We start from the raw sequence: 18,527 nt of genomic DNA, 5'->3' as shown, positions 1-18,527 counted from the left end.
TCCCAGCCACCTTCCCTTTGGTGATGATGGGATTCGTCTTTCCCAATGTCTTGATGGCTTTAGTCTGGACTGGGAGTGGAGTCCACAAAGCCTGTATGGGATTAGCTCAGGACATCATTTCCCCCTAACAATTGTAGGATAGAAAAAAAAAATCTATCGTGCCAAAATGTGTCTTTTTTTTCCAAGATTTATTTATTTATTTATTTATTTATTTATTTATTTATTTATTTATTTATTTATTTATACAAGCTCTGGGTACAGTCAGAAGCACGGAAGGGTGAGAGAATTCACCAGAGCCAGAGAGGGGAACAGAACAGACAGATGAAATACACTGCTGAGGGGAGCAGCGGGCAGCAGGAGAGGTCTGCACGCCATGTGGGACCCTCGCTGGCAGCCGGGGATCGAACTGGCGCTGCAGAGGCTGCGGGCAGCTTGGCAGCCCAGCGCTCAACCACTGCGCTACTGGGGAGGCCCCAAAATATGGCTTTTTGACGAACAGTTGATTTCATGGGAGGGACTCTGAAAGCTACATGGCAGTTGTTTTTGAAAAAGACATGCATGTATAAACTTCTCTCTGTAAGGGAGTCTCCCTCACTATCAGAAAAACCTAACCCTTTCCTTCTCTCTTTTCAGTGGAGAAGACAGAACTTAAGTCAGCATACCTTTGTTTCCTGTGCCTTCCTTGATAAACTCCCTGGTCTCCTTTCTTCTCCCAACCTCCCTTGTCTTAGCTGAGCTATTTAAGTTTGTGTCTGAAGCCCTGGGAAGATGTGCCCAGTCCTGCTGGGTCTCTCCCATGTATACAGGAAATTACGTTCCTACCAAATTTCTTTTTGACTTTTTCTCTTACCCACCAGTTTTCTGACACTTGTGTGATTGTTTGCCAATCTAGAACCCCAAATGGTGCAGTTGATTTCTTTTGCTCCCAACATGGGTCTCTTAGCTCTCTTTCCATGGTCTAGTTGGAAACAAGGTGGTGAGAAATCTTTTCTTTCTCTCTTTAAATTTTGATTTTCAGGAGATGGACTTTGTGAAACTAGTTCCTTGGGTTTAGCAGTATGAGGACTCATGTGTTTTGGTGACTCTTCCCCTGTCAGAGATAATTTTTCCCTTTTACGAATTGGGAAAGCAAAAAAATTGGATGAGTTTTGATGTCATCCTATTCTGTTCAAAAGAAGGGAAAACATGATTTACTGTGTGTTGGAGCAACCGTTTGAAACTGTTAAACTAGTTCCCCCATAATATTGGCTTTTCTTAAATTATTCTTTAAATGAATTGTCTGGTTCTTGTGAGGGTTGTGTCTTTGCATTCTCTTGGGATATCGCTTACACCGTGGTTAAGCCAGACAAGAGCTTATTGACTTGAGTCGCCGACCTGGGGAAGCTTTTAAATTGACTAGCAACCTTGACCCTCTAGAGCTCACCCCTGACGCTCATTTCCCTTCCTCATGCTCTGGCCAAGAGACCTGGGACTCAAAAAAAAAAAGACCTGGGATCTCGCCCATGGGGGACTAGCCACTGTCTGCCGTCGGGTGTGGACGGAAGCCCTGCCACACGCCGTGGGTCTTCTCTTGGTGTGAGAAATACAAGACGGTGTGGCCCTAGCTGGTGCCACTTCAGCTGTAAGAACGTGCCTTTGGTGTATGGGGATAAAACACACAAACGTGGGGCAGCCCAGGGGGTACGGGTGGCCAGCGCCTGGCTGGGGTAGAGCTGGAGCCTCGGGAGAGCTGGGCCACGGCCCCAGTTTATCTGGTTTTCTCCCAGTTTGCCTCGGTCAGTGGCCCCTGTGGGGCTGGAGTCTTCTCTTCCTCCCGCCCACACTGGAGATGTCCCCAGACCTTTTGATCTCTGAGACACTGGATGAAATCCTGTCTCTACACGCTTTAGTTGTGTGACTCTAGGGACCTGACATCTTGGGGCTTCGTCCCTCATCTGCAAGATGAGGGCAGTTCCTAGATAATGACTTATGGGGGCTGGAATGAAAATTCAATTTGGGCGCCAGCTTGTCAGGGTTGATCCTGGCGCGCCCTCTAGCGGCCCTCCTGGTAACTGCAGCCTGCCGGGTCTTCACAGGGCTCCGTGGAGGCCGCATGACCCTGGTGTTCGGGTGCCGGCGCCCAGAGGAGGACCACCTCTATCGGGAGGAGGCGCTGGAGATGAAAAAGAAGGGGGTGCTGTTTGAGGTCCACACAGCCTATTCTCGCCTGCCTGGTCAGCCCAAGGTGACTGAGACAGCTGCTGGCGCAGTGGGCAGGGCAGTGCGGGGAGCTCTCTACCACCCCTCCCTTCTGAGTGGGCCTCTGCTTAGCGGGACAATGGGTGTGGTGTGCATTGTTGTCGGCTGCTCACTTTCACTCTTCCAGAAGAGCCATGCTCGGCAAGGTTCAGGGCTAAGGTCACACACTGGGTTTATCCCCAGAGCCTAGCCTGCTGAAAGTCCCAGGCAGCCCTACCCCAGCCACCAAAGCCTGCTGAGAGATGGTCCAGGCCACTTATGCTCAAGCACAGCAAAGCTGGAAGACTGCAGCTCCAGCCACAGCCCACTGATGCCCCACCCCACCCCAGGGAGCACTGTGCCCCATGAACCCAGGGAGACAGAACAGACTCTTGGCCCACCCCTGGTGAGCTTGTCCCCAAAAGGTTCATCTCACACTCTGCTCCATGCTCAGCTCTGGGGTCACTGAGTACCTTGTGTGGAAGGAGAGTAGAGTCTCCATTGACTCCTGGATTTATGAGCTGGGGAGCCCAGGACTCTGTGCGTGCTCTGAGTTATAGTGGGGATCCCATGGAGGGTCTATACTGAGAAGTTCCCTTTTCTGGGGAGAGGCAGGTAGTGTCAGTGGAAGTGGGCAGAGGAAGTGGCTTGGTTGATGCCTTACTGAATCATGCTGACTTCAGAGACGATGCAGGAGCCCCACTGGACGATTTCTGTCTCTAGCCCTAATCCAGCCCTGGGCTGGGCATAGGCCCCTGTGCCTCCTCATTCTGAGCCTGGGCCCATGTAAGGACCTGGCTTGGAGGGGGCTCCCCCTGCAGCATTGTGCTTCCCTACTGCCTCACAAGGACTCCCAGCACATAGCCTGGACCTCCCCTTTTCTCTATCTTCAGGTTTATGTTCAAGACATCCTGCGGCAGAAGTTGGCCGGCAAGGTGCTCCGCATGATCCCTGAGGATCTAGAGCATATCTACATCTGGGGGGACGTGCGCATGGCCCGCCCGGGATGTGGCCCGCGCCTTGAAGCAGCTGGTAGCTGCCAAGCTGAGCCTGATGAGGAGCAGGTGGAGGACAATTTCTTCCACCTTAAGGTATGGCAGCTGGTATGTGGGCAAGGGATGCAGGTCAAGGCATAGGCTGGAAGTCAGGCTCATCATCCTGGACCCCAAAGGAGTCCTATAGGTGGCTGGAGGTCCGAGCTTGGTGGGCCCTAGGTCTGACTATACATCTCTCAGGTTGCAACCAGAAACTTCTGTTGTTTCCATCTGAAAAACAGAGGCAAAGTCTCCTGGTCTCCCCTCAAGTTTCCTTGCTCAGAAAGTATCTGTAGCCAAAGGTTCCAAAGCAGGCAGGGATGTGAACACCAGAGACAACTGTGAGCATCTACTGTGTGCTGGTAGATAAAAGAGTAGCAAAACAGCCCAAAAATTCCTGCCTGGAAGGAGCTTACATACTTGTAGGACTGACAAAACAAAGTAAGTAAAGTGTGTGTGCTTTGGAGAAAAATTAATCAGGAGTCTGAACAGAGTTGGAGGGGTATCACTTAAACAGTGTAGTCAAGGAAGGCATCACTGAGAAGGGGACATTTGAAAAAAGATCTGAAGGAGGTGAGAAGTGAGCCCTGTGAGTAGAGAAGAGAGTGAGAAGACAGAGTGCTGGCCTGTTCTGGAGGGAGCAGCATGTACAAAGGCCCTAGGGTGAGGCTTAGTCTGATGTGTTGGAAGAAAACCCGGCAATCACAGGCATTTCCCAAAATGTGCTCGGTGGGTTGATAGATATTTGCCATGAGAAACATTTCAAGGAAGGTCAAAGACATTTGGGACACGTGCAGCTGAGCATAGACAAAGCTGTTGCTTAACGCCAGACTTCCATCCTCTGCTCTGCTGTGTGCATCCAGCTCTTCAAGACTGGCAGAAAATGTGCAATAAATGTTTCCCAAACACAGAACCCACTTTTTTTTTTTTTTTTTTTTAACATCGGAGCCCACATCTCCTGGAGCATCTGGCAGGACGAGCCCTAGGCAGGCTTTACCAGATTTTATTACCCAAGATAAAGCTTGAGGAGATGGTGGTCTGCACCACAGCAGGTGCTGACAGAAATGGAAGCAATTCCAAGTGAGATCCAAGCATAACAAAGCATGACAGTTGGGAAGGCAAATTCCCTTGAGTGTGGGTATGATGGGGGAGTTGGGGCCACCTCGGGGCCTCTTCTTAGCCCAGACCTGATGAGTGGAAGGTGGTTGGACCAGCAGTGCTGATGCATCTTCTCTGTTTTCCCCTAAAGAGCCAGAAGCGCTATCAGGAAGACATCTTTGGTGCTTTATTTCCCTATGAGAAGAAAAAGGGTGCAGCAGCAGAGCAGCCCAGTGACATCAGATCTCCCGCAGCCCACATAAGAAGTTGAAGTGCAAGCACGGGATTGAAGGATGGCCACAGCGCTTGATGATCTGCGGTCACAAGAGTGGAGGGAAATTATGTCTCCAAGTCTCACCTCTTACTTCCCCATCTCCTTATTCCCCAAATGCTTTACTTGACCTGCTACCAAGTAGCAGCCTGGACTGAGTGGAGCCTCCCCGTTTCCATGGAGACCAAATCTGCTGTGTCAGGCCTGGCAAGTGGGTGTGAGGATGGAACTGTCTGAGCGCACCACCTCGAGTGACCGCCAGGGGGCGATGTCGCCCACTCTGTATATAGCTGCCCCCTGTACAGTTATTTATGCCTCGTATTAAAACCAAACAACAGAACCCAGTCTCTCCCAAGGACCCTTGGGCCTTCCCTGTCTCATTCCCGATGGAGGTTGTTATATGAAAGGCATTTTACTTTAACCACATTGATGTCTTAGGGGTGGGGTGTTACATAGAATGGGGGCTGGTGGTCCTACAACCTGGTCAAACGGGCTTCCCACCAGGCCACGCTTCTCCCCACATCTGAAAACCCTGTGGGGCCAGGAGCTGCAGGTCGCCCGCGGGGCGTGGCCGCACGGGAAGCCAGGGCGGGCACAGCCCCTGACCCAGCCTGACCTTAGACGCCAACATCTCTCCCTGGGCCAATCATGAGAGTTTGGCCAAAATGGTTGGGCGCCCGGTGAGGCCAGGCTGCCTTTCAGAGACTGGGCAGCAGGGAGGGCAATCTTCCTGAGGGCGGAGCCGCGTCTCCTCCAGAGAGAGCAGGGAGGACTCAGCAGGGCTGGGTGCTGGTCAGCTCAGTCTGGTCCCAGCTTGGGGTGGCCCCTGCTCCCCTGGCTTCCTGGCCCTTTCTCCCCTTCTCTGCCTCTGCCTCCCTCCTCTCCTTCCTCTCCCTCCTCCTCTCCCTCATCTCCAGTCCCTCCCCTGCTCCTCACAGGCCCCTTCTCTCTTCTCCCCTCCCTCTCCCTGCCTTCCCTTCCCCCTTCCTGCCTCCCCTCTCCTTCCTGCGACCTCCCCTTCTCCCCCTTCCACTCCTGGCCACAGCTGCGACCCTGGAGCAGGGAGGGTGGGTGAGAAAGGGGTATGTCAGTCTCCCATGTCCTGGCAAAGCCTATGAGCACCACTGCCAAGAACAGCCACCAGGACCTGAGCCCCCCCAGGGTCACGGGCTCACAGAAGCCAGGATCTGGGATCTCATTACCCTGCAGACTGGTGCAGGGGCTGTGGCAGGGCTGGGACTCTGCATTGCTAGTGGGCTGCCAGGACTGGGCTTTGCGCCCCCAACTCCCCTGACACTGGATTCTTGCTGGCATGGCAGGATGAGTTGGCATCACCCTGACACAGAGCCAGGCCCCCTGCAAGGCCCAGTGACTGTCAGGACACCCCACACTGAGCCACTCCCACCACCCCTAGCCCCCAAAGCAGGAACCCTCTTAACACAGCCAGGCCTCTTCTGAGTTAGCCTCTCCCAACCCTACTTGCTGCCTCCTCCCACTGAGACACGGATAACCGGAGGAAGGCGGGCTCCTCAGGGGTGAAGGGCCCTCTGGTCCCATCTCAGAAGCAGGTGCTGTTTCCTCTGTTCACCTGTCACCAAGCCTCCCTGACAGAGCTCCCTGCCCCAGTGGAGCTGGCCCGTCTTTTCACACCTTGGGGGATTTGTGGGGGATCCTCGGGGAGCAGGTGGGACTATCTGGACACTCCTGCTCAATGTGTAGCAAGGAGCAAACTTTCCCTCCACGGCCCTTGGCCAGGACACCCTCCCCCTAATTCCAGAGATGCCAAAATATCTCCCCACACATTTAATAAGCCACACCATGCCAGGCCTGTGCCAAGCGTTTTCTTTATTTGAGGGACATGGGAAGGCGGGGGAGGGGAGGGGGGTCCGAGGGCTCTGGGACAGAGGAGGTGCTGGTGAGCAGACCGAGACAGCAGCACCCCACCTTTCACCGCCAGGGTCAGGGATCCTGCCTATGTCTGCACCTGGGTCAGCTGGATGTCACCCCCCACTTCCAGGGTGTTGATGGCCCGCAGGTCATTCACGCGGTGCTTGTATTCACACAGGTGCTGACCGTTCACTGCCACCTTCAAGCAGCCGCTTTCACACACGATCCACACCTGGGCGGAGAGGCCGTCGTTGGCGCCACGCTTGGGAAGTCCTCAGCGCTAAGCGCAGGCTCCTGTGTCCCCAGCCCTCCTTCCCGCCTCCTCAAGCCTCCCTTCAGCCCCAACCCGCTTTCTAGCCCCGCACAAGGATTCGCTCCTCACTGAACACTTGCCCTCAACTTCCCAGGCCTCATCACGCTGTGTCCCTCGCCAAGGTCGCCCTTCCTGCCCTGCACACATGGGGGCGCTGCTAACCCCCCGGGGGATTCACAGCCTTTCCAGGCAAGACCTCCCTGCATTTCCTGCCTCCTCACTGCCTCCCAGTCCAGCCGTGCTCCTCCCAGGCCTGTCCTGCCCTCCTCCCTCTCCTGCTAGACCTTGACCCACCGGGGCTCAAGCCATCCGTGCTCAGAGCCAGCGCTGCCATGTCCGGAGGTACCAGGTCCACCCCAACACTCCCTCAGGGTGGCTGGGCCCCGCTGCGGGGCAGGGCTCAGTCTGTCACAAGCGCCACCTCATTTCACCCTAATAACGGGCTCTATGGCCAGCGGCCCCAGGTCGTTTTTTCGAGGAGGAAATTGAGCCCAGAGCAGTGAAGCCACCTGCTCAAGGTCACACAGCTCCCTAGACTCAAGCTGGGGCTCTCTGGCTTGAAACACCCCAACAGACTGTGTGAACATCCAAGCTCCTTCCCTGGTCCTCGAGGCCCACACAGTCCTTTTCAAGGCTGGGCAGAAAACTAGGGCATGTTTTCAAACGCAGATGCCCAGACCCTTCCTTCTTTGGCCGGGGACCAGGTCAGGCATTGATTTTTCTTTTTTAAACTCTGCAGTATTTGAGTGTGTGGTCAGGGCTGAGACACCAGCCCCGTGTGAGGGGCCTCCAGTGACACCCCCACACCCTTCCCCCTCTCTCCCCTGCAGCCCTGCCTCCCTGATCCCAGAGAGCCCAGGCTCCGGGCTCTGCACATGGGACCTGCTGCTTCCATCCACTGAGAAGGCGCCCTCAGGCCTTTGCTTGGCTCCCTCCTTCTGCCATTGAGGTCTCAACTGAACTGTGGCGCCCCTGCCAGCCATTGGTCCCCAGGCCAGGCAGGTGCCTTGGTCGCGGGCTGCCCCCCACCCTGCTCCTATGCTGCTCTCTGCATGGCGCCTGTTGTGCCTGCAGGGAGCTGCCCCCAACCTTGCCTGGTTCTTCCTCCACCTAAACTGTAACCTCAGCAGGGGCAGGGCCGCCTGAGCTTCCTGCTGTGCCCCAGCCCCTGGCTACTCTGCGCAGAGGGGCCCTCAGTCCCAGAGCAGATGAGGGATTGTTGAGTGAGGAAAAGCATGACGCCTCCTTCTGGATGTGTTGGGTCACTTTGGGGCTCCATGAGTGGAGGCAAGTAACCTGCGCTTGTGAGTTTATTTCCTCACCTGTGAAAGGGAGCCAGCACCGCCCACCGTCTGTGGGAAATACTTAGAAAAGAATCTGTTGCAACTTTCTCTTCAGGGTCCAGACCTCACCCCAGAGGCATCAGCTCACACCCATACAAGACCCCCCAACCCCTTTGTCCTTGAGTGACCCCAAGGGAGCTCCCCTGAGTCTAGGCTTCGGGACCTTACCTGGAAGCCTTGGCCACGGGTGAAGGGCATTTTTTGGGGCAGGTTCCTCTCCTCAGATCCCCAACAGCTGTTGATCTGGGTGTTTCGGACCACGGCATTTTCATTGAATCGGGGGTTCAGGTGGAAGGCGATGTCACTCCCAGAGCGCAGGTTGATGTAGAAACTGGGGTGAGGTGGGGAACTCACATGGACCTCCTCAGCCTACTGGGCCTCCCCAGCCAGCCCAGAGCCTTGGGGATAGCCAGAATAGCGGGGCTGCCTCCTCCGGGAGAGGCCTGGCTTACCTCTGAGCCCTGGGCAGGACACTGCCTGACACGAAAAGGTTCTTCGATGGGTACAGCCCTCCAGGGATGGCAGCAAAGAAAGGCAGGGTCTAGACAGGGGGAGGGGCCGGGCAGGTCACCAGGGGCAGCCAGAGCCCAGCCCTGCTGCACGGGGCCCTTGGTACCAAGTCCCAAGGATGCAGAGTGTCAGCTGAGCTGACTACCACGCCTAGAGTAGTGTGTTTTTGTGGAAGAGTCCATGGTCGCTTTATGTGATTCACTAAATGCTCAAGGAAGTTTGTTCAGCCTTCCTGAAGTCAGGGGGATTAAACTGTCACCAGAGGCACTTTGGCCAGACGCAGAGGGTAGCTGACTGAAGGGGACCCTCCCTTCACGGTCAGGGGACATTACAGTTGACAGCACCTGTCAACACTCTCCTTACTTACTGGCTGTTTGAAGAACGTCAGCTGACTGAAGCGCCGCCTTTAATTTTGTGAGGTGCCCTTCACCCCCACGCTGCCCAATGCAAACCAAACCTCCACTCCTCCCAGGGCAACCACTTACGTAAGTTGGGTTGGGGTACACCGTAGGTGGGATGATAGTGTTCTGTTGAAAGAGACCAGGAAATCCAGTGTGGGCATGTGTGCCCATGGCCCCCACACAGGCAGGCTGCTGGGGGCCACACAGTCCAGGGGTGCTCCGATGTGAGCCTGGGGTCCTGAGGCTTCAGCCCTTGGATTCTCCCAACCCCTCCCTCTCATGTCAGCCATGATAGTCCTTCCTGTCCTGTCCCCAGCCACACCGTGGTCCTTCGCCTCCCCAGCAACTCCACCAGGTAGCCGCACTAACCCCAGGCTTCCCACAGAAGAAGGAGAAGCACCTACAGCCTGTGACCAGCAGTGACATCTTGGGGACTTATTCTCAGGAGGCAGGGCCATGAACCTCACTTTCAAGGGCCACTGCATCCCCTTTTACGTGCCAGAAGGACAGGTTTTCCTGCTGGTCCCAAGGAGACCCACCTTTTGGGCTCTGGGTAAACCCAGACTGTCTGCTGTCCCAAGGAAAGTTGCCCCCGAGTCCTGAGCTGAGACTTAACCCAGATGTCCTCACCCTCTTTGCTACACTGCTTTCTTCCTAACTTTGAGACTAGAAAACCCAGTTCTTACTGAAGCGGTAATGATGGGGAGGTGAGCTTCCCAGAGCTTCAAGACTTACCAGAAACATCTGTCCAGGGGTGCTGTGCACTGTGTGGATGACTGTTTGATTCTAGAAGAAAAGAAACCGCTTTTTAACCAGTTTCACAGGCACCAATACCAATAGCAATACCACTGACTGCCACCAGAGGGCAGATGCTGGGTGGCGAGTGCACCTCGGGCCTGTAACTAACCCTATCACCAGGACCAGACCCTAAAACGGACAAATGGGACTATTGCTTCACTCAAGGGAGCACGGTATGGACAAAGTTTCTTCTGGAGAAGAAATATGGCTGTGCTTGTGGCCCCGGCCCATCTTTCCTCTCAGGGGAATTTCCCAGCATGGCCAAGCTTTGTAGGAGGAAGTAAATTTGGGGCCTTGGTTTTCTGTGACTGGCGGCAGGACGGCAGTGGCTTGAGAAAGAAGTGTCAATTCAGGTTGTTCTCCAATGCACCAGGGCCAGCCACCCCAGTCCCGATTCCCGCCCACCACTCCCACCCCCACCTCGGCCAGGCAGGTGGTCAAGGGGTCCTACCTCACTTCCCACACCCCCCACTTGGAGAGGCCTAATGCCTGGACACATGTCCTCCTGCTAACCCACTGAAGACCCAAAACAAAGAGACTCCAAAGAGAGAGCAAGAGACTTACAACAGGACTCCCACAGGCTGCCCACACACCTGCAGCCTAAAGGGGATGAGAAAAGCAAAATGGTGGTTAATGTTGGAGCCACATGGCAATACAAAGATGCAGAAATTGTAGGGACTATCCCAGACTATTGCTCATCTTCCTCTTTCTCCCAAGCAATCCTTCCTAGGCCTCGGCACCCAGAATCATATTCACCCTGGCTGGTACAATATGGTTATGAAACGGGGTGGGGGGTGTCAGGGTTGGAGGAGAGGGCCATCCCCATTGGCTGCTGCAGAGAGGACAATGAGTCTGATGCAGACCATGTCGCTTGCTCAGCTCCCAGAGCAAGCACATGGCCCCAGTGCCGTTTTTCACCCATAAATTGAAGGCTGGTATTTACTGAAGACCTAGTATGTGCCAGGCTCTGACTTCAGCACTTCATGAGGGAGGAATCCTCAGCTCCTGTTTCACTGGCAAGGCAAACAGACTCAGAAAGGCTAAGCAAGTTGCCCAAGCTCACCCAAGCAGCAAGTGATAAAATCCAAAATGGCATCTGTCCTGTCTGACAATATCCACACTACCCTGCCCTGCCCTGCCAGCGGCAATGCCAGACGCCCTGCAGAGGTTCCTGGAGGTCCAGCTCTACCTGACTGATCACAGGAAGGCTAGGGAGAGAGACAGCCCTGCCCCTAGCTCCCACTGCTCGAGTGGCCTAAGGAAGGGTAAAGCCTTTCCCTTCCTGTCCTGGAATCTGACCCCATCCTGCAGACTATTCTGGACTTCTTTCTCCTGGCTGTGCAAACTGCAGTCCACATTTATTTCTTACTGACGCCGCTATTACTGTGTAATGAACAGCCCCAGTCCCAGCCACGAGGCTCCTGGGTGTAGGGAGGAGGAGGTTGTGTGGGGGGACAGACACACAGGCACAGGCACAACGGGACAGGTGATGGCACAGCACAGAGATGTACAAAGTCCCGCCTGACGGAGGGAGGGGGCATCCAGCCAACTGCCTGGTGGGAGATGCCAGGAATGACGTTTAAATAAAACACCTAAATAGAGCATTTTAAATAGAGCATTGAAGGGCCATTAGGGGCTTGCTTGTGGGGGGTGGGCAGGGCAGGCAGGCAAAGGGGGCTTTCAGCATGTGCAAAAGTGTAAAGGCTGGAGAGAGCTTCAGGGGAACAGGGGAGGCTGCTGGGGGGCCTTTAAGATTTTTAAGCAGGGAGAAGATGTGATAAGGTGTGTCTGGCAGTGGGTGGGTCTGAGGGAGGGGAACTAGACCAAGGTCCTCTGGGGAGGCTCCACGTGGCCTGGAGCCAGGCAGAGGCTCCAGGAGGGAGAGTGCTGGCCATGGAGAGCCATGGAGGAGGGGAGGGGAGACTCAAGGATGACTCCTCGGTCTCCAGCTCTGGGCTGGGTGGTGTGGCTGAGACAGAGCACCCTTGTGTGGACATGCTGGGGTCACTAGGACTTTTAGGAACCTCTGCTGACTGCTCTTGGGGCCTCCGGGAATCACTCACTCGTTGTTTGTTCCCCCTGGGCTTAGATGAGAAATGAGAAGGCTTTGAGAATCGCACCGTGGAGGAGGCAGCTTGGACAGGGGCCACATGGGTGTTCTGTTAAAACAAAAGGCAGGCATCAGGGGGAGAGGGAAGGGGTGTTAGGGGAGCCAAGGAAGAGAGAAAAGGCAGGAGCAGGGGTAAGAGGGAGAGAGCCCGGCAGGCAGAGAGAGCAGACCGCCACACAGGCAGGACAGGACAGGGGAGGTGTGTCCCTGGAGTCACCTGGCTGGAGATTGGCCGGTACCTTCAGCACCGCACCCCCAGCCTGTGCCAGGTGGACGGTATTACCTGGACTGTGATGTTGGACACCTGCACACAGTCATTGACACAGAGAGTGTCTGCACGGTGGTAGGGCACGCGGTGTGAGTATTGCAAGAAGAAGCTCCCGTTCACTGTCACCTGCAGAGAAGAGTCACTTGCACAGGAAAAGGGTCCTCCCCATAGCAGGGGCACACCCAGCCTCCAACACACCCCCTGCCTCTAGACATGAGCACCTGCCTCTGTTTATCACATCTGTCTCCCTTAGGGGAGGGCCCCAACCTGCACAGTGTGTCAGGACATACCCGTGAGCCCAGGTGCATGGAGACTGCTTGGCTCTAGTTGTTGGCTTTTAGTTCTGAGGTGTTTGTTTATTGCAGGGGTTTGTCTTTCTAGTAGTAGCTCACCTGGGGGTTATTCAACATGGGCATTTACGTGTGCATGCAAGTATTCACTGGGAACCAAGGAGAGGCGACCTTGGGTTGCACTTTGAGGAGTTGGGACCTTCCACGTTTCCATAGACAGATAAACTCACCCAACTCCCTGTACCCAAGGCCTAACTGTGTTTGCAAAAGTGATTTGCCATCTCTGGCAAAACAGCCATTAGTCGAACCTGAGTGAAGGTTATAATAATGTGGCTGAAAAGTAGGTGTTCCCAAGGAACTGGAGCGAAAGAATGGTTGTAGCCAAGGAATGGAATTAACCTGGACCTTAAAGACCCTGGAGATCAAAAAGCAACAAGGTGACTTAACTTGTCACCTGCTTGGGTTGGTTTTTTTTTAAGTTTTTTAAAATTTATATATGCATACAAGAACTGGGGTGTAAGCCAGAGATGAGGGGATTGAGAGGATTCACCAGAGACAGAGTGGGGGGGAGCAGTGGGTGAGACAGGAGAGGTCTGCTGTGCCACGTGGAGTCCCCCTGGAGTCCCTAGATGCCTGCTCATTGGTTGGCCAGGGATTGAACTCATGCTGCAGTGCTTGGCAATAGCTTGATAGCACTGAAACTTAACCATGTGCCACCAGGGAGCCCCAACTAGTTCTTTCTTTCTGAATAAAAGAAACAACAGGTGCACTAGCAGAGTGCAGCCATCACTAACACCCTTAAAAGGAAACAGTCTTGTTTCTACATATTATTGCTCAATCCAACCCAGTTAATATGATTTTTTAAAGGTGATTCATGGAGCCCCAGGGCTGGGGACAGGCAGCGGGAGGGTCAGCAAGATTCCCTGCTCACCTGGAACTCTGAGCTCTGCACCAGGAAGCACAGCTCAAATGGATTTCCCCACTGGAAGGGCATCGGCTTCTTCCTCTCCTCTGGCCCCCAGCACCCATTCTGCTTTGTGTTGCAGACCACATACCCTCCATCCTCAAAGCGTGGGTTGAAGTGGAAGGCTATGTCTTTGTCGGAGCTGCCAGACTGGAAGTTCACATGAAACCTAGGCCCGGGAAACAATTCAGTTGAGGCTCAGGAGGGCCTCTCACCTCTAACTTTGTGAAGAACTTGCCCGCTTACCTGCCGGGCAGAGACTAGTTTGTTGACATTCTCTGTTCCACTAGTTACACTTAGTGTTTCTGTGCCCTTATTACATCTTGCCCCTGCAGTGTGACTTTCTGAAAGTAAGTGGGAAGTAGATGAAGAAAAATGTGCATACTACCCACTTCCTTTGACTCTAGCTTTGGCTCTAAGGTGGAGGAATTAAAAGAAGCTTCCTAGATGCCTGACTCAAAAGGAGTGGCTGTTCTGCATTTTCCAAGACGTATCTTGCTACTGTCCTAAGCTCCAGTCTAGGTCTCCACTGAGGCTTCTCCAGCCCTCCCAGAACTTGGCCCCAAATGTTCATAGCCTGCCCTGGGGCTCCCTCTGGTCTCAGGGGGTCCCACATGCGAGGGGCTCAGGGAGGTGCACTGTCCCATCACCAAGGGATGTTCTGTGCATCCCTGTGGAGCCCATTTGGTTTCTCTCTGGTGAGGAGAGTCTCAGAGGCCGCCCTCAAATCCAGGTGGCTCAGTGAGCTCTCCGTCCACAGGCACAGGACGCACTGCCAGGAGCACTCAAGGAAAGGACCTGTGACCTGAACCAGGAAGTCCATGCTCCTCTTCACATGGAGAATATTGTCCTGAAAGAGCTCTAGGCCTGCATGTTGCCCGTGTGGCCCCTCAGGCTCACTCCTGTGCACTTTGACAATCCCGCACCAGGAAAGGGTTATAGCAAAAGCTCCCATGGGAAGAGGTGGGGCAGTTTCTACTGGATAGGAGGGGTGGAGAGGGCAGACAGAGAGGAGGAGAGAAAGGGACAGAAGTTTAGTCATGGGATCTGGAGTGCCCTGGCAGGCAGGGTTTAGGGACTCCAGGGCCCTCACTTCCTCAGCATCCCCTGAGGGACTCCAGGCTCTCAGAGAAGCCCCATGGCAGCATGGCTGTGTCCACCAGGCTGGAAGCCCATGGAGGGAAGTTGCCTAGAATCTGGATGTCAAGCTGAGATTAAGACGGGGCCTGGGAGTGGCATGTAGGGATCCAGAATTTCCCACTCCCCATGAAAGCTGAGGACAGGACCACTGGGGGCAGAAGTCAGCTGGGATTGAGACAGAAGTCATCTGAGAGAGGGCCCTGTGTGGGGGGCTTCCACGGGCATTGCAGACTTCTGCAGGCAAGCAGCATGTAGGCCCAAGCTGAGCAAAAATCTCATACTTCCGCACCCCTGGACCTCAGCAGAGGTCAGCTGCATGAGCATCGAAGGGCCTGGCAGTTTCTGAGATGGCCAAACTCTTCCCTGTTCCCAGACATCCCCTGGAACTTACCTCAGAAGTAAGTGGGGGAAACAGTACTGAGATTTTGTTTTTTGAATTGACTTAGCATTTTCTGGAAAAGACCCTGAAACTCAAACTGGCCATATTACATTTGTTGACAAAGTTGAAATATTTTCACAGCAGCAGAATGAAGGGCAGCTATGGGAGATAAAATGAATGATCTTTCTTTTCTTTTTTTTTTTGCAACTCTGGGTCAGAGAGTACAAAGCTCAATACCACAACATTTTGTGCTTCTGCACAGGCCTGCATTTGGCCCACATATTGTCCTAGCTCTGTTAGCCCCTCAGTGATCAGCAGGTGACATGGTGCTGTGTATGATGCTGGGGACTGGGAAGGACTGAATGAACCAACCAGAGCTTAAAAGTGCTGGGATTTGGGCCTCCCATGGTGGCGCAGCAGTTGAGCGCTGGGCTGCAAAGATGCCCACAGCCTCTGCAGCGCTGGTTCAATCCCTGGCCCTGGGCGAGGGTCCCACATGTCGCGCAGACCTCTCCTGCCACTCCCACTGCTCCCCTCAGCAGTGCACTTCGTCAGTCTGCCTGTTCTGCTCTCTGCTCTGGCTCTGGTGAATTTTCTCACCCTTCCACGCTTCTGACTGTACCCAGTGCTTGTATAAATAAATAAATAAATCTTTAAAAAAAAAAAAAAAAAGTGTTGCAAAGGATTGAGGCTGGAGAGAAACAAGAGTTCCAGGTACCTGTTTTCGCTGGAGTGAGTAACGGTCCCTTTGATAGTGATTTTACGTCCTTCCTGGAGACCCCCTGGGATTAGCCCGCGGAAAGGGACAGCCTGCAGGGAAAGATGTAGGTCAGTCAGTGGGTCCACCCCCTTCTCTTCCTGCCCTCAGCCTTCAGTGCTTGCTTGGGCTCCCCTGAATGCCTGGCACCTCCCTGGGGGCCTGATGTGGCTGTGAACAGCACAGAGGGTGTCTGGGCCTCACTGATCTCCCAGGCCCAGGAGGAAGCAGATGAGAATCTAGATAGTCCTACAGACATTCTGAGATTGTGATGTGGAGACACGGGCTTGGGGACGATGGGACAGAGAGATGGCCTCCCTTGAGAGTATGCAGGAAATGAGGGCTTCCAGGAGGGCCTTCTACTAGGAAGGGAAGGAGCATGCACCCTGTCCTGAGATGTAGCCTTGGGCCCCCCACCAAGTTCCTGGTAAACACCTGGGGCCTGGACTGGGGATCAGACGGCCTCAGGGACAAGGGTCCCATCGCCCTATTCTAGAGGATAAACCTTTCTGCTCGCCTGGAAGGGCCAAGAAAAAGACACCCTTCTCTGCCCACCCCACCCATAGGACAATGGCGATCGTGACCTTTTTACTTTCCCAGCCACCTAGTGGCACCTATTTCCAGATCTTCTCTAGTGTCACTGGGCGGCCCCCTCCTCTACTTCTGCTTCTGGGCCCTATATTCCTTCTTCCAAGCCCTTGGCAGCCTCCAAAGCTCTAGTGTGCTCTCTCCACTGCTCCTAGGCCCATCCACAAGCCCCTTGTCCAGCCGCACCTCCGGCCGTGGGAGGAGGCTGGGCCAGAGGAGGGCAGGCCTGAGCTGAGAGTGGGCTGAGGTTCCCAAGCCAGACCCTAGTGGTGTGGACAGCTCTGCTGAAGATGGCTGGGCCACGTGCCCTTCTTGACACACTATGGAGAAAGTGAGGGTCCGACTTCTTGGGGCCAGTGGTTCACCGGGAGAGGCCCCCCATATGGATGGAGTGTCCCAGTGCCCGTGGCAACTGTCCCCATTCTTTCTCTTGTCTGGACTCCAGGGCCCTGTTTCTATTCTCTTCTGCCCACAGGAGAGTTTCCCTAATGATTTGATAGTTTTGGTTTCCAAGTACAAGGACTAGAAAGGAGAAAACATTTATTAAAATAAAAGGCATTTTGGGAAGCGTTTTGGGATCACCCATAAGAGAGTGTGGGTGCCCAAGGTCACATTTTGAATGTGAGGCATTAATCACTCCTAACCCAGCTTCCTCCAGCCCCACCCCAGAAGCCTCCAGCTGGTCACAGGGTACCAGGCCAGCAGGGAGGGGCCCTGCTGAGGCAGGACCCAGTGCACAGTCTTAGTCACTCCCCCCACTAGCACCCTGCCGCTGCCCATTCAGGAGGGATCTGCAAGCTCACCCCTTCCAAGCCCTGCGCCTGCCCCTTGGAAATCTCTTTGCCAATCAGGCTCCTGAGACAGGTTTGGGCCCACGACACAGTGAACACAGATGCCTCCTGGGCCTGGTTGCCACTTGCCTGACTTTCTCCATTATCACTTTCCCCCTTGTCCTGGAAGTCAAGACACCTTCCTTCTCTGCCACTTTTCATTGAGGCCTTTTGGCAAGTGACCACAACCTCTCTGATCTCAGCTTTCCCAGGGATGGAGTGGGGACATTAACTCCCTGGGTTTACATTATGTTGCAAAAAGAGGCAAAAGGTGACCCTTCACACCCCCTCTCCCCTCACACAGTCCTCTCTCCTCCCTTTGAGATCACCCTGGCCTGTCCTTCACCTACAATTTCACCTCCCAGGGAGCAGAAATTCCTCAGATGGCCTTCCCTGTTGTCCCCAGACTCCTTAGAATACAAAACAGCCCCACAGCCCCCAAGGCAGGCAGGTACCTTGCAAACTCTCTAGATAGGCCACCTGCTTAGTCCTGACCTTAAGTCAGGAGGGTGGCTCCTGGATTATCCCCATTTTACAGATGTGGAAATCCTGGCCTAGGGAGGCAACAGCCACTTGCCCAAGATCATCTGGCTAGTTGGTTGAACCCAGGGAAGCCATCTCCAAACTGAGCGCCCCCCACTGCCAGGCTGGACTGGCCCCTTCCCCAGAAACCCTATCACTTCCCCCACCCTGCCAGCCACCATTCTTCCATTTATCATGGACGCCTGCCTTCCCCAGTGCACCCAGGAGAGGACAGACACCCAGAGGGAGCACAGACCCCAGTGCTGAACATGCTATCCTCCCAGAAATGTGTTGCTGGTATGCCGGGAACAGAATTGTGCCAACCTTGGTCAATCTGGCTTTCTGTGTTCTCTTTGGGATGGTACCTGCCCCTACGCCTCCCCTGACACACACTCTCTGCCACCCATGAGTCCTTTCCTCAAAGACCCATAACTGCTTCCCACAGCCTGGGCAGCCCCTCCACTCAGCCAGCGCCACCCACCAGCAGCACCAAACTCACAGGGTTCTGGTAGGTAACGGGCTGGGCTCTGCTGAAAGCCATCTCGCCCGGCTCCTATGGCCAGCGCTGCTTCCCACCAGACAGTCCTCTGCACTGGAGAGGACGTAGAAGAAATAGAAACCTAAGCGACTTGGCAATTGTTCATTGGGTGGAGCCAGGAGCAGAAAGACATGGGTCTAGATATAGCAAGGCGGGGTGCTAGGGGAGGGGCAGGCTCCAGCAGAGAAAATGCTGCCACCCTCCCACCCCAGTGACCCTTGCCGCCTATTCCTCCTGTGCCCTACCCCAATACCTAATATTTGATTCTT

The 18,527-nt window shown here is 54.5% G+C and overlaps 1 protein-coding gene across 2 annotated transcripts; it reads right to left on the bottom strand.

Moving 5' to 3' along the window:
• Positions 1–6,592: 6,592 nt before the first annotated feature.
• Positions 6,593–18,261, bottom strand: LOC119231775 (galectin-9-like). 2 transcript variants are annotated; one of them, XM_037493541.2, is made up of 10 exons: positions 18,220–18,261; positions 15,742–15,833; positions 13,472–13,673; positions 12,266–12,376; positions 10,437–10,472; positions 9,810–9,860; positions 9,159–9,200; positions 8,616–8,704; positions 8,332–8,494; positions 6,593–6,739 (listed from the first exon to the last, which is right to left on the bottom strand). In XM_037493541.2, exons 1-10 carry the CDS (start codon positions 18,259–18,261, stop codon positions 6,593–6,595), a joined length of 975 nt encoding a protein of 324 aa, XP_037349438.1. The 2 variants fall into 2 exon arrangements, with proteins under 2 accessions (XP_037349438.1, XP_037349439.1); XM_037493542.2 differs by lacking the exon at positions 10,437–10,472.
• Positions 18,262–18,527: the final 266 nt, after the last annotated feature.

This window comes from Talpa occidentalis, unplaced genomic scaffold (genome assembly GCF_014898055.3).
Source record: "Talpa occidentalis isolate TD23 unplaced genomic scaffold, MPIMG_talOcc4v2.1 talOcc4.7, whole genome shotgun sequence".
Lineage (NCBI taxonomy): Eukaryota > Metazoa > Chordata > Mammalia > Eulipotyphla > Talpidae > Talpa > Talpa occidentalis.
Note: the sequence above shows the minus strand (reverse complement) of the source record. Positions and strands in the feature narration are given on the sequence as shown.

Coding starts and splice junctions, on each gene's coding strand:
- LOC119231775 (XM_037493541.2), bottom strand. CDS start 18,261: ATGGCTTTCAGCAGAGCCCAGCCCGTTACCTACCAGAACCCT. Junction 10,473..12,265: donor TGTCCAACATCACAGTCCAG/GTAATACCGTCC, acceptor CATCCCCTTTAG/GCTGCAGGTGTGTGGGCAGC. Junction 8,705..9,158: donor TGTACCCCAACCCAACTTAC/GTAAGTGGTTGC, acceptor CCCCCTGTCTAG/ACCCTGCCTTTCTTTGCTGC.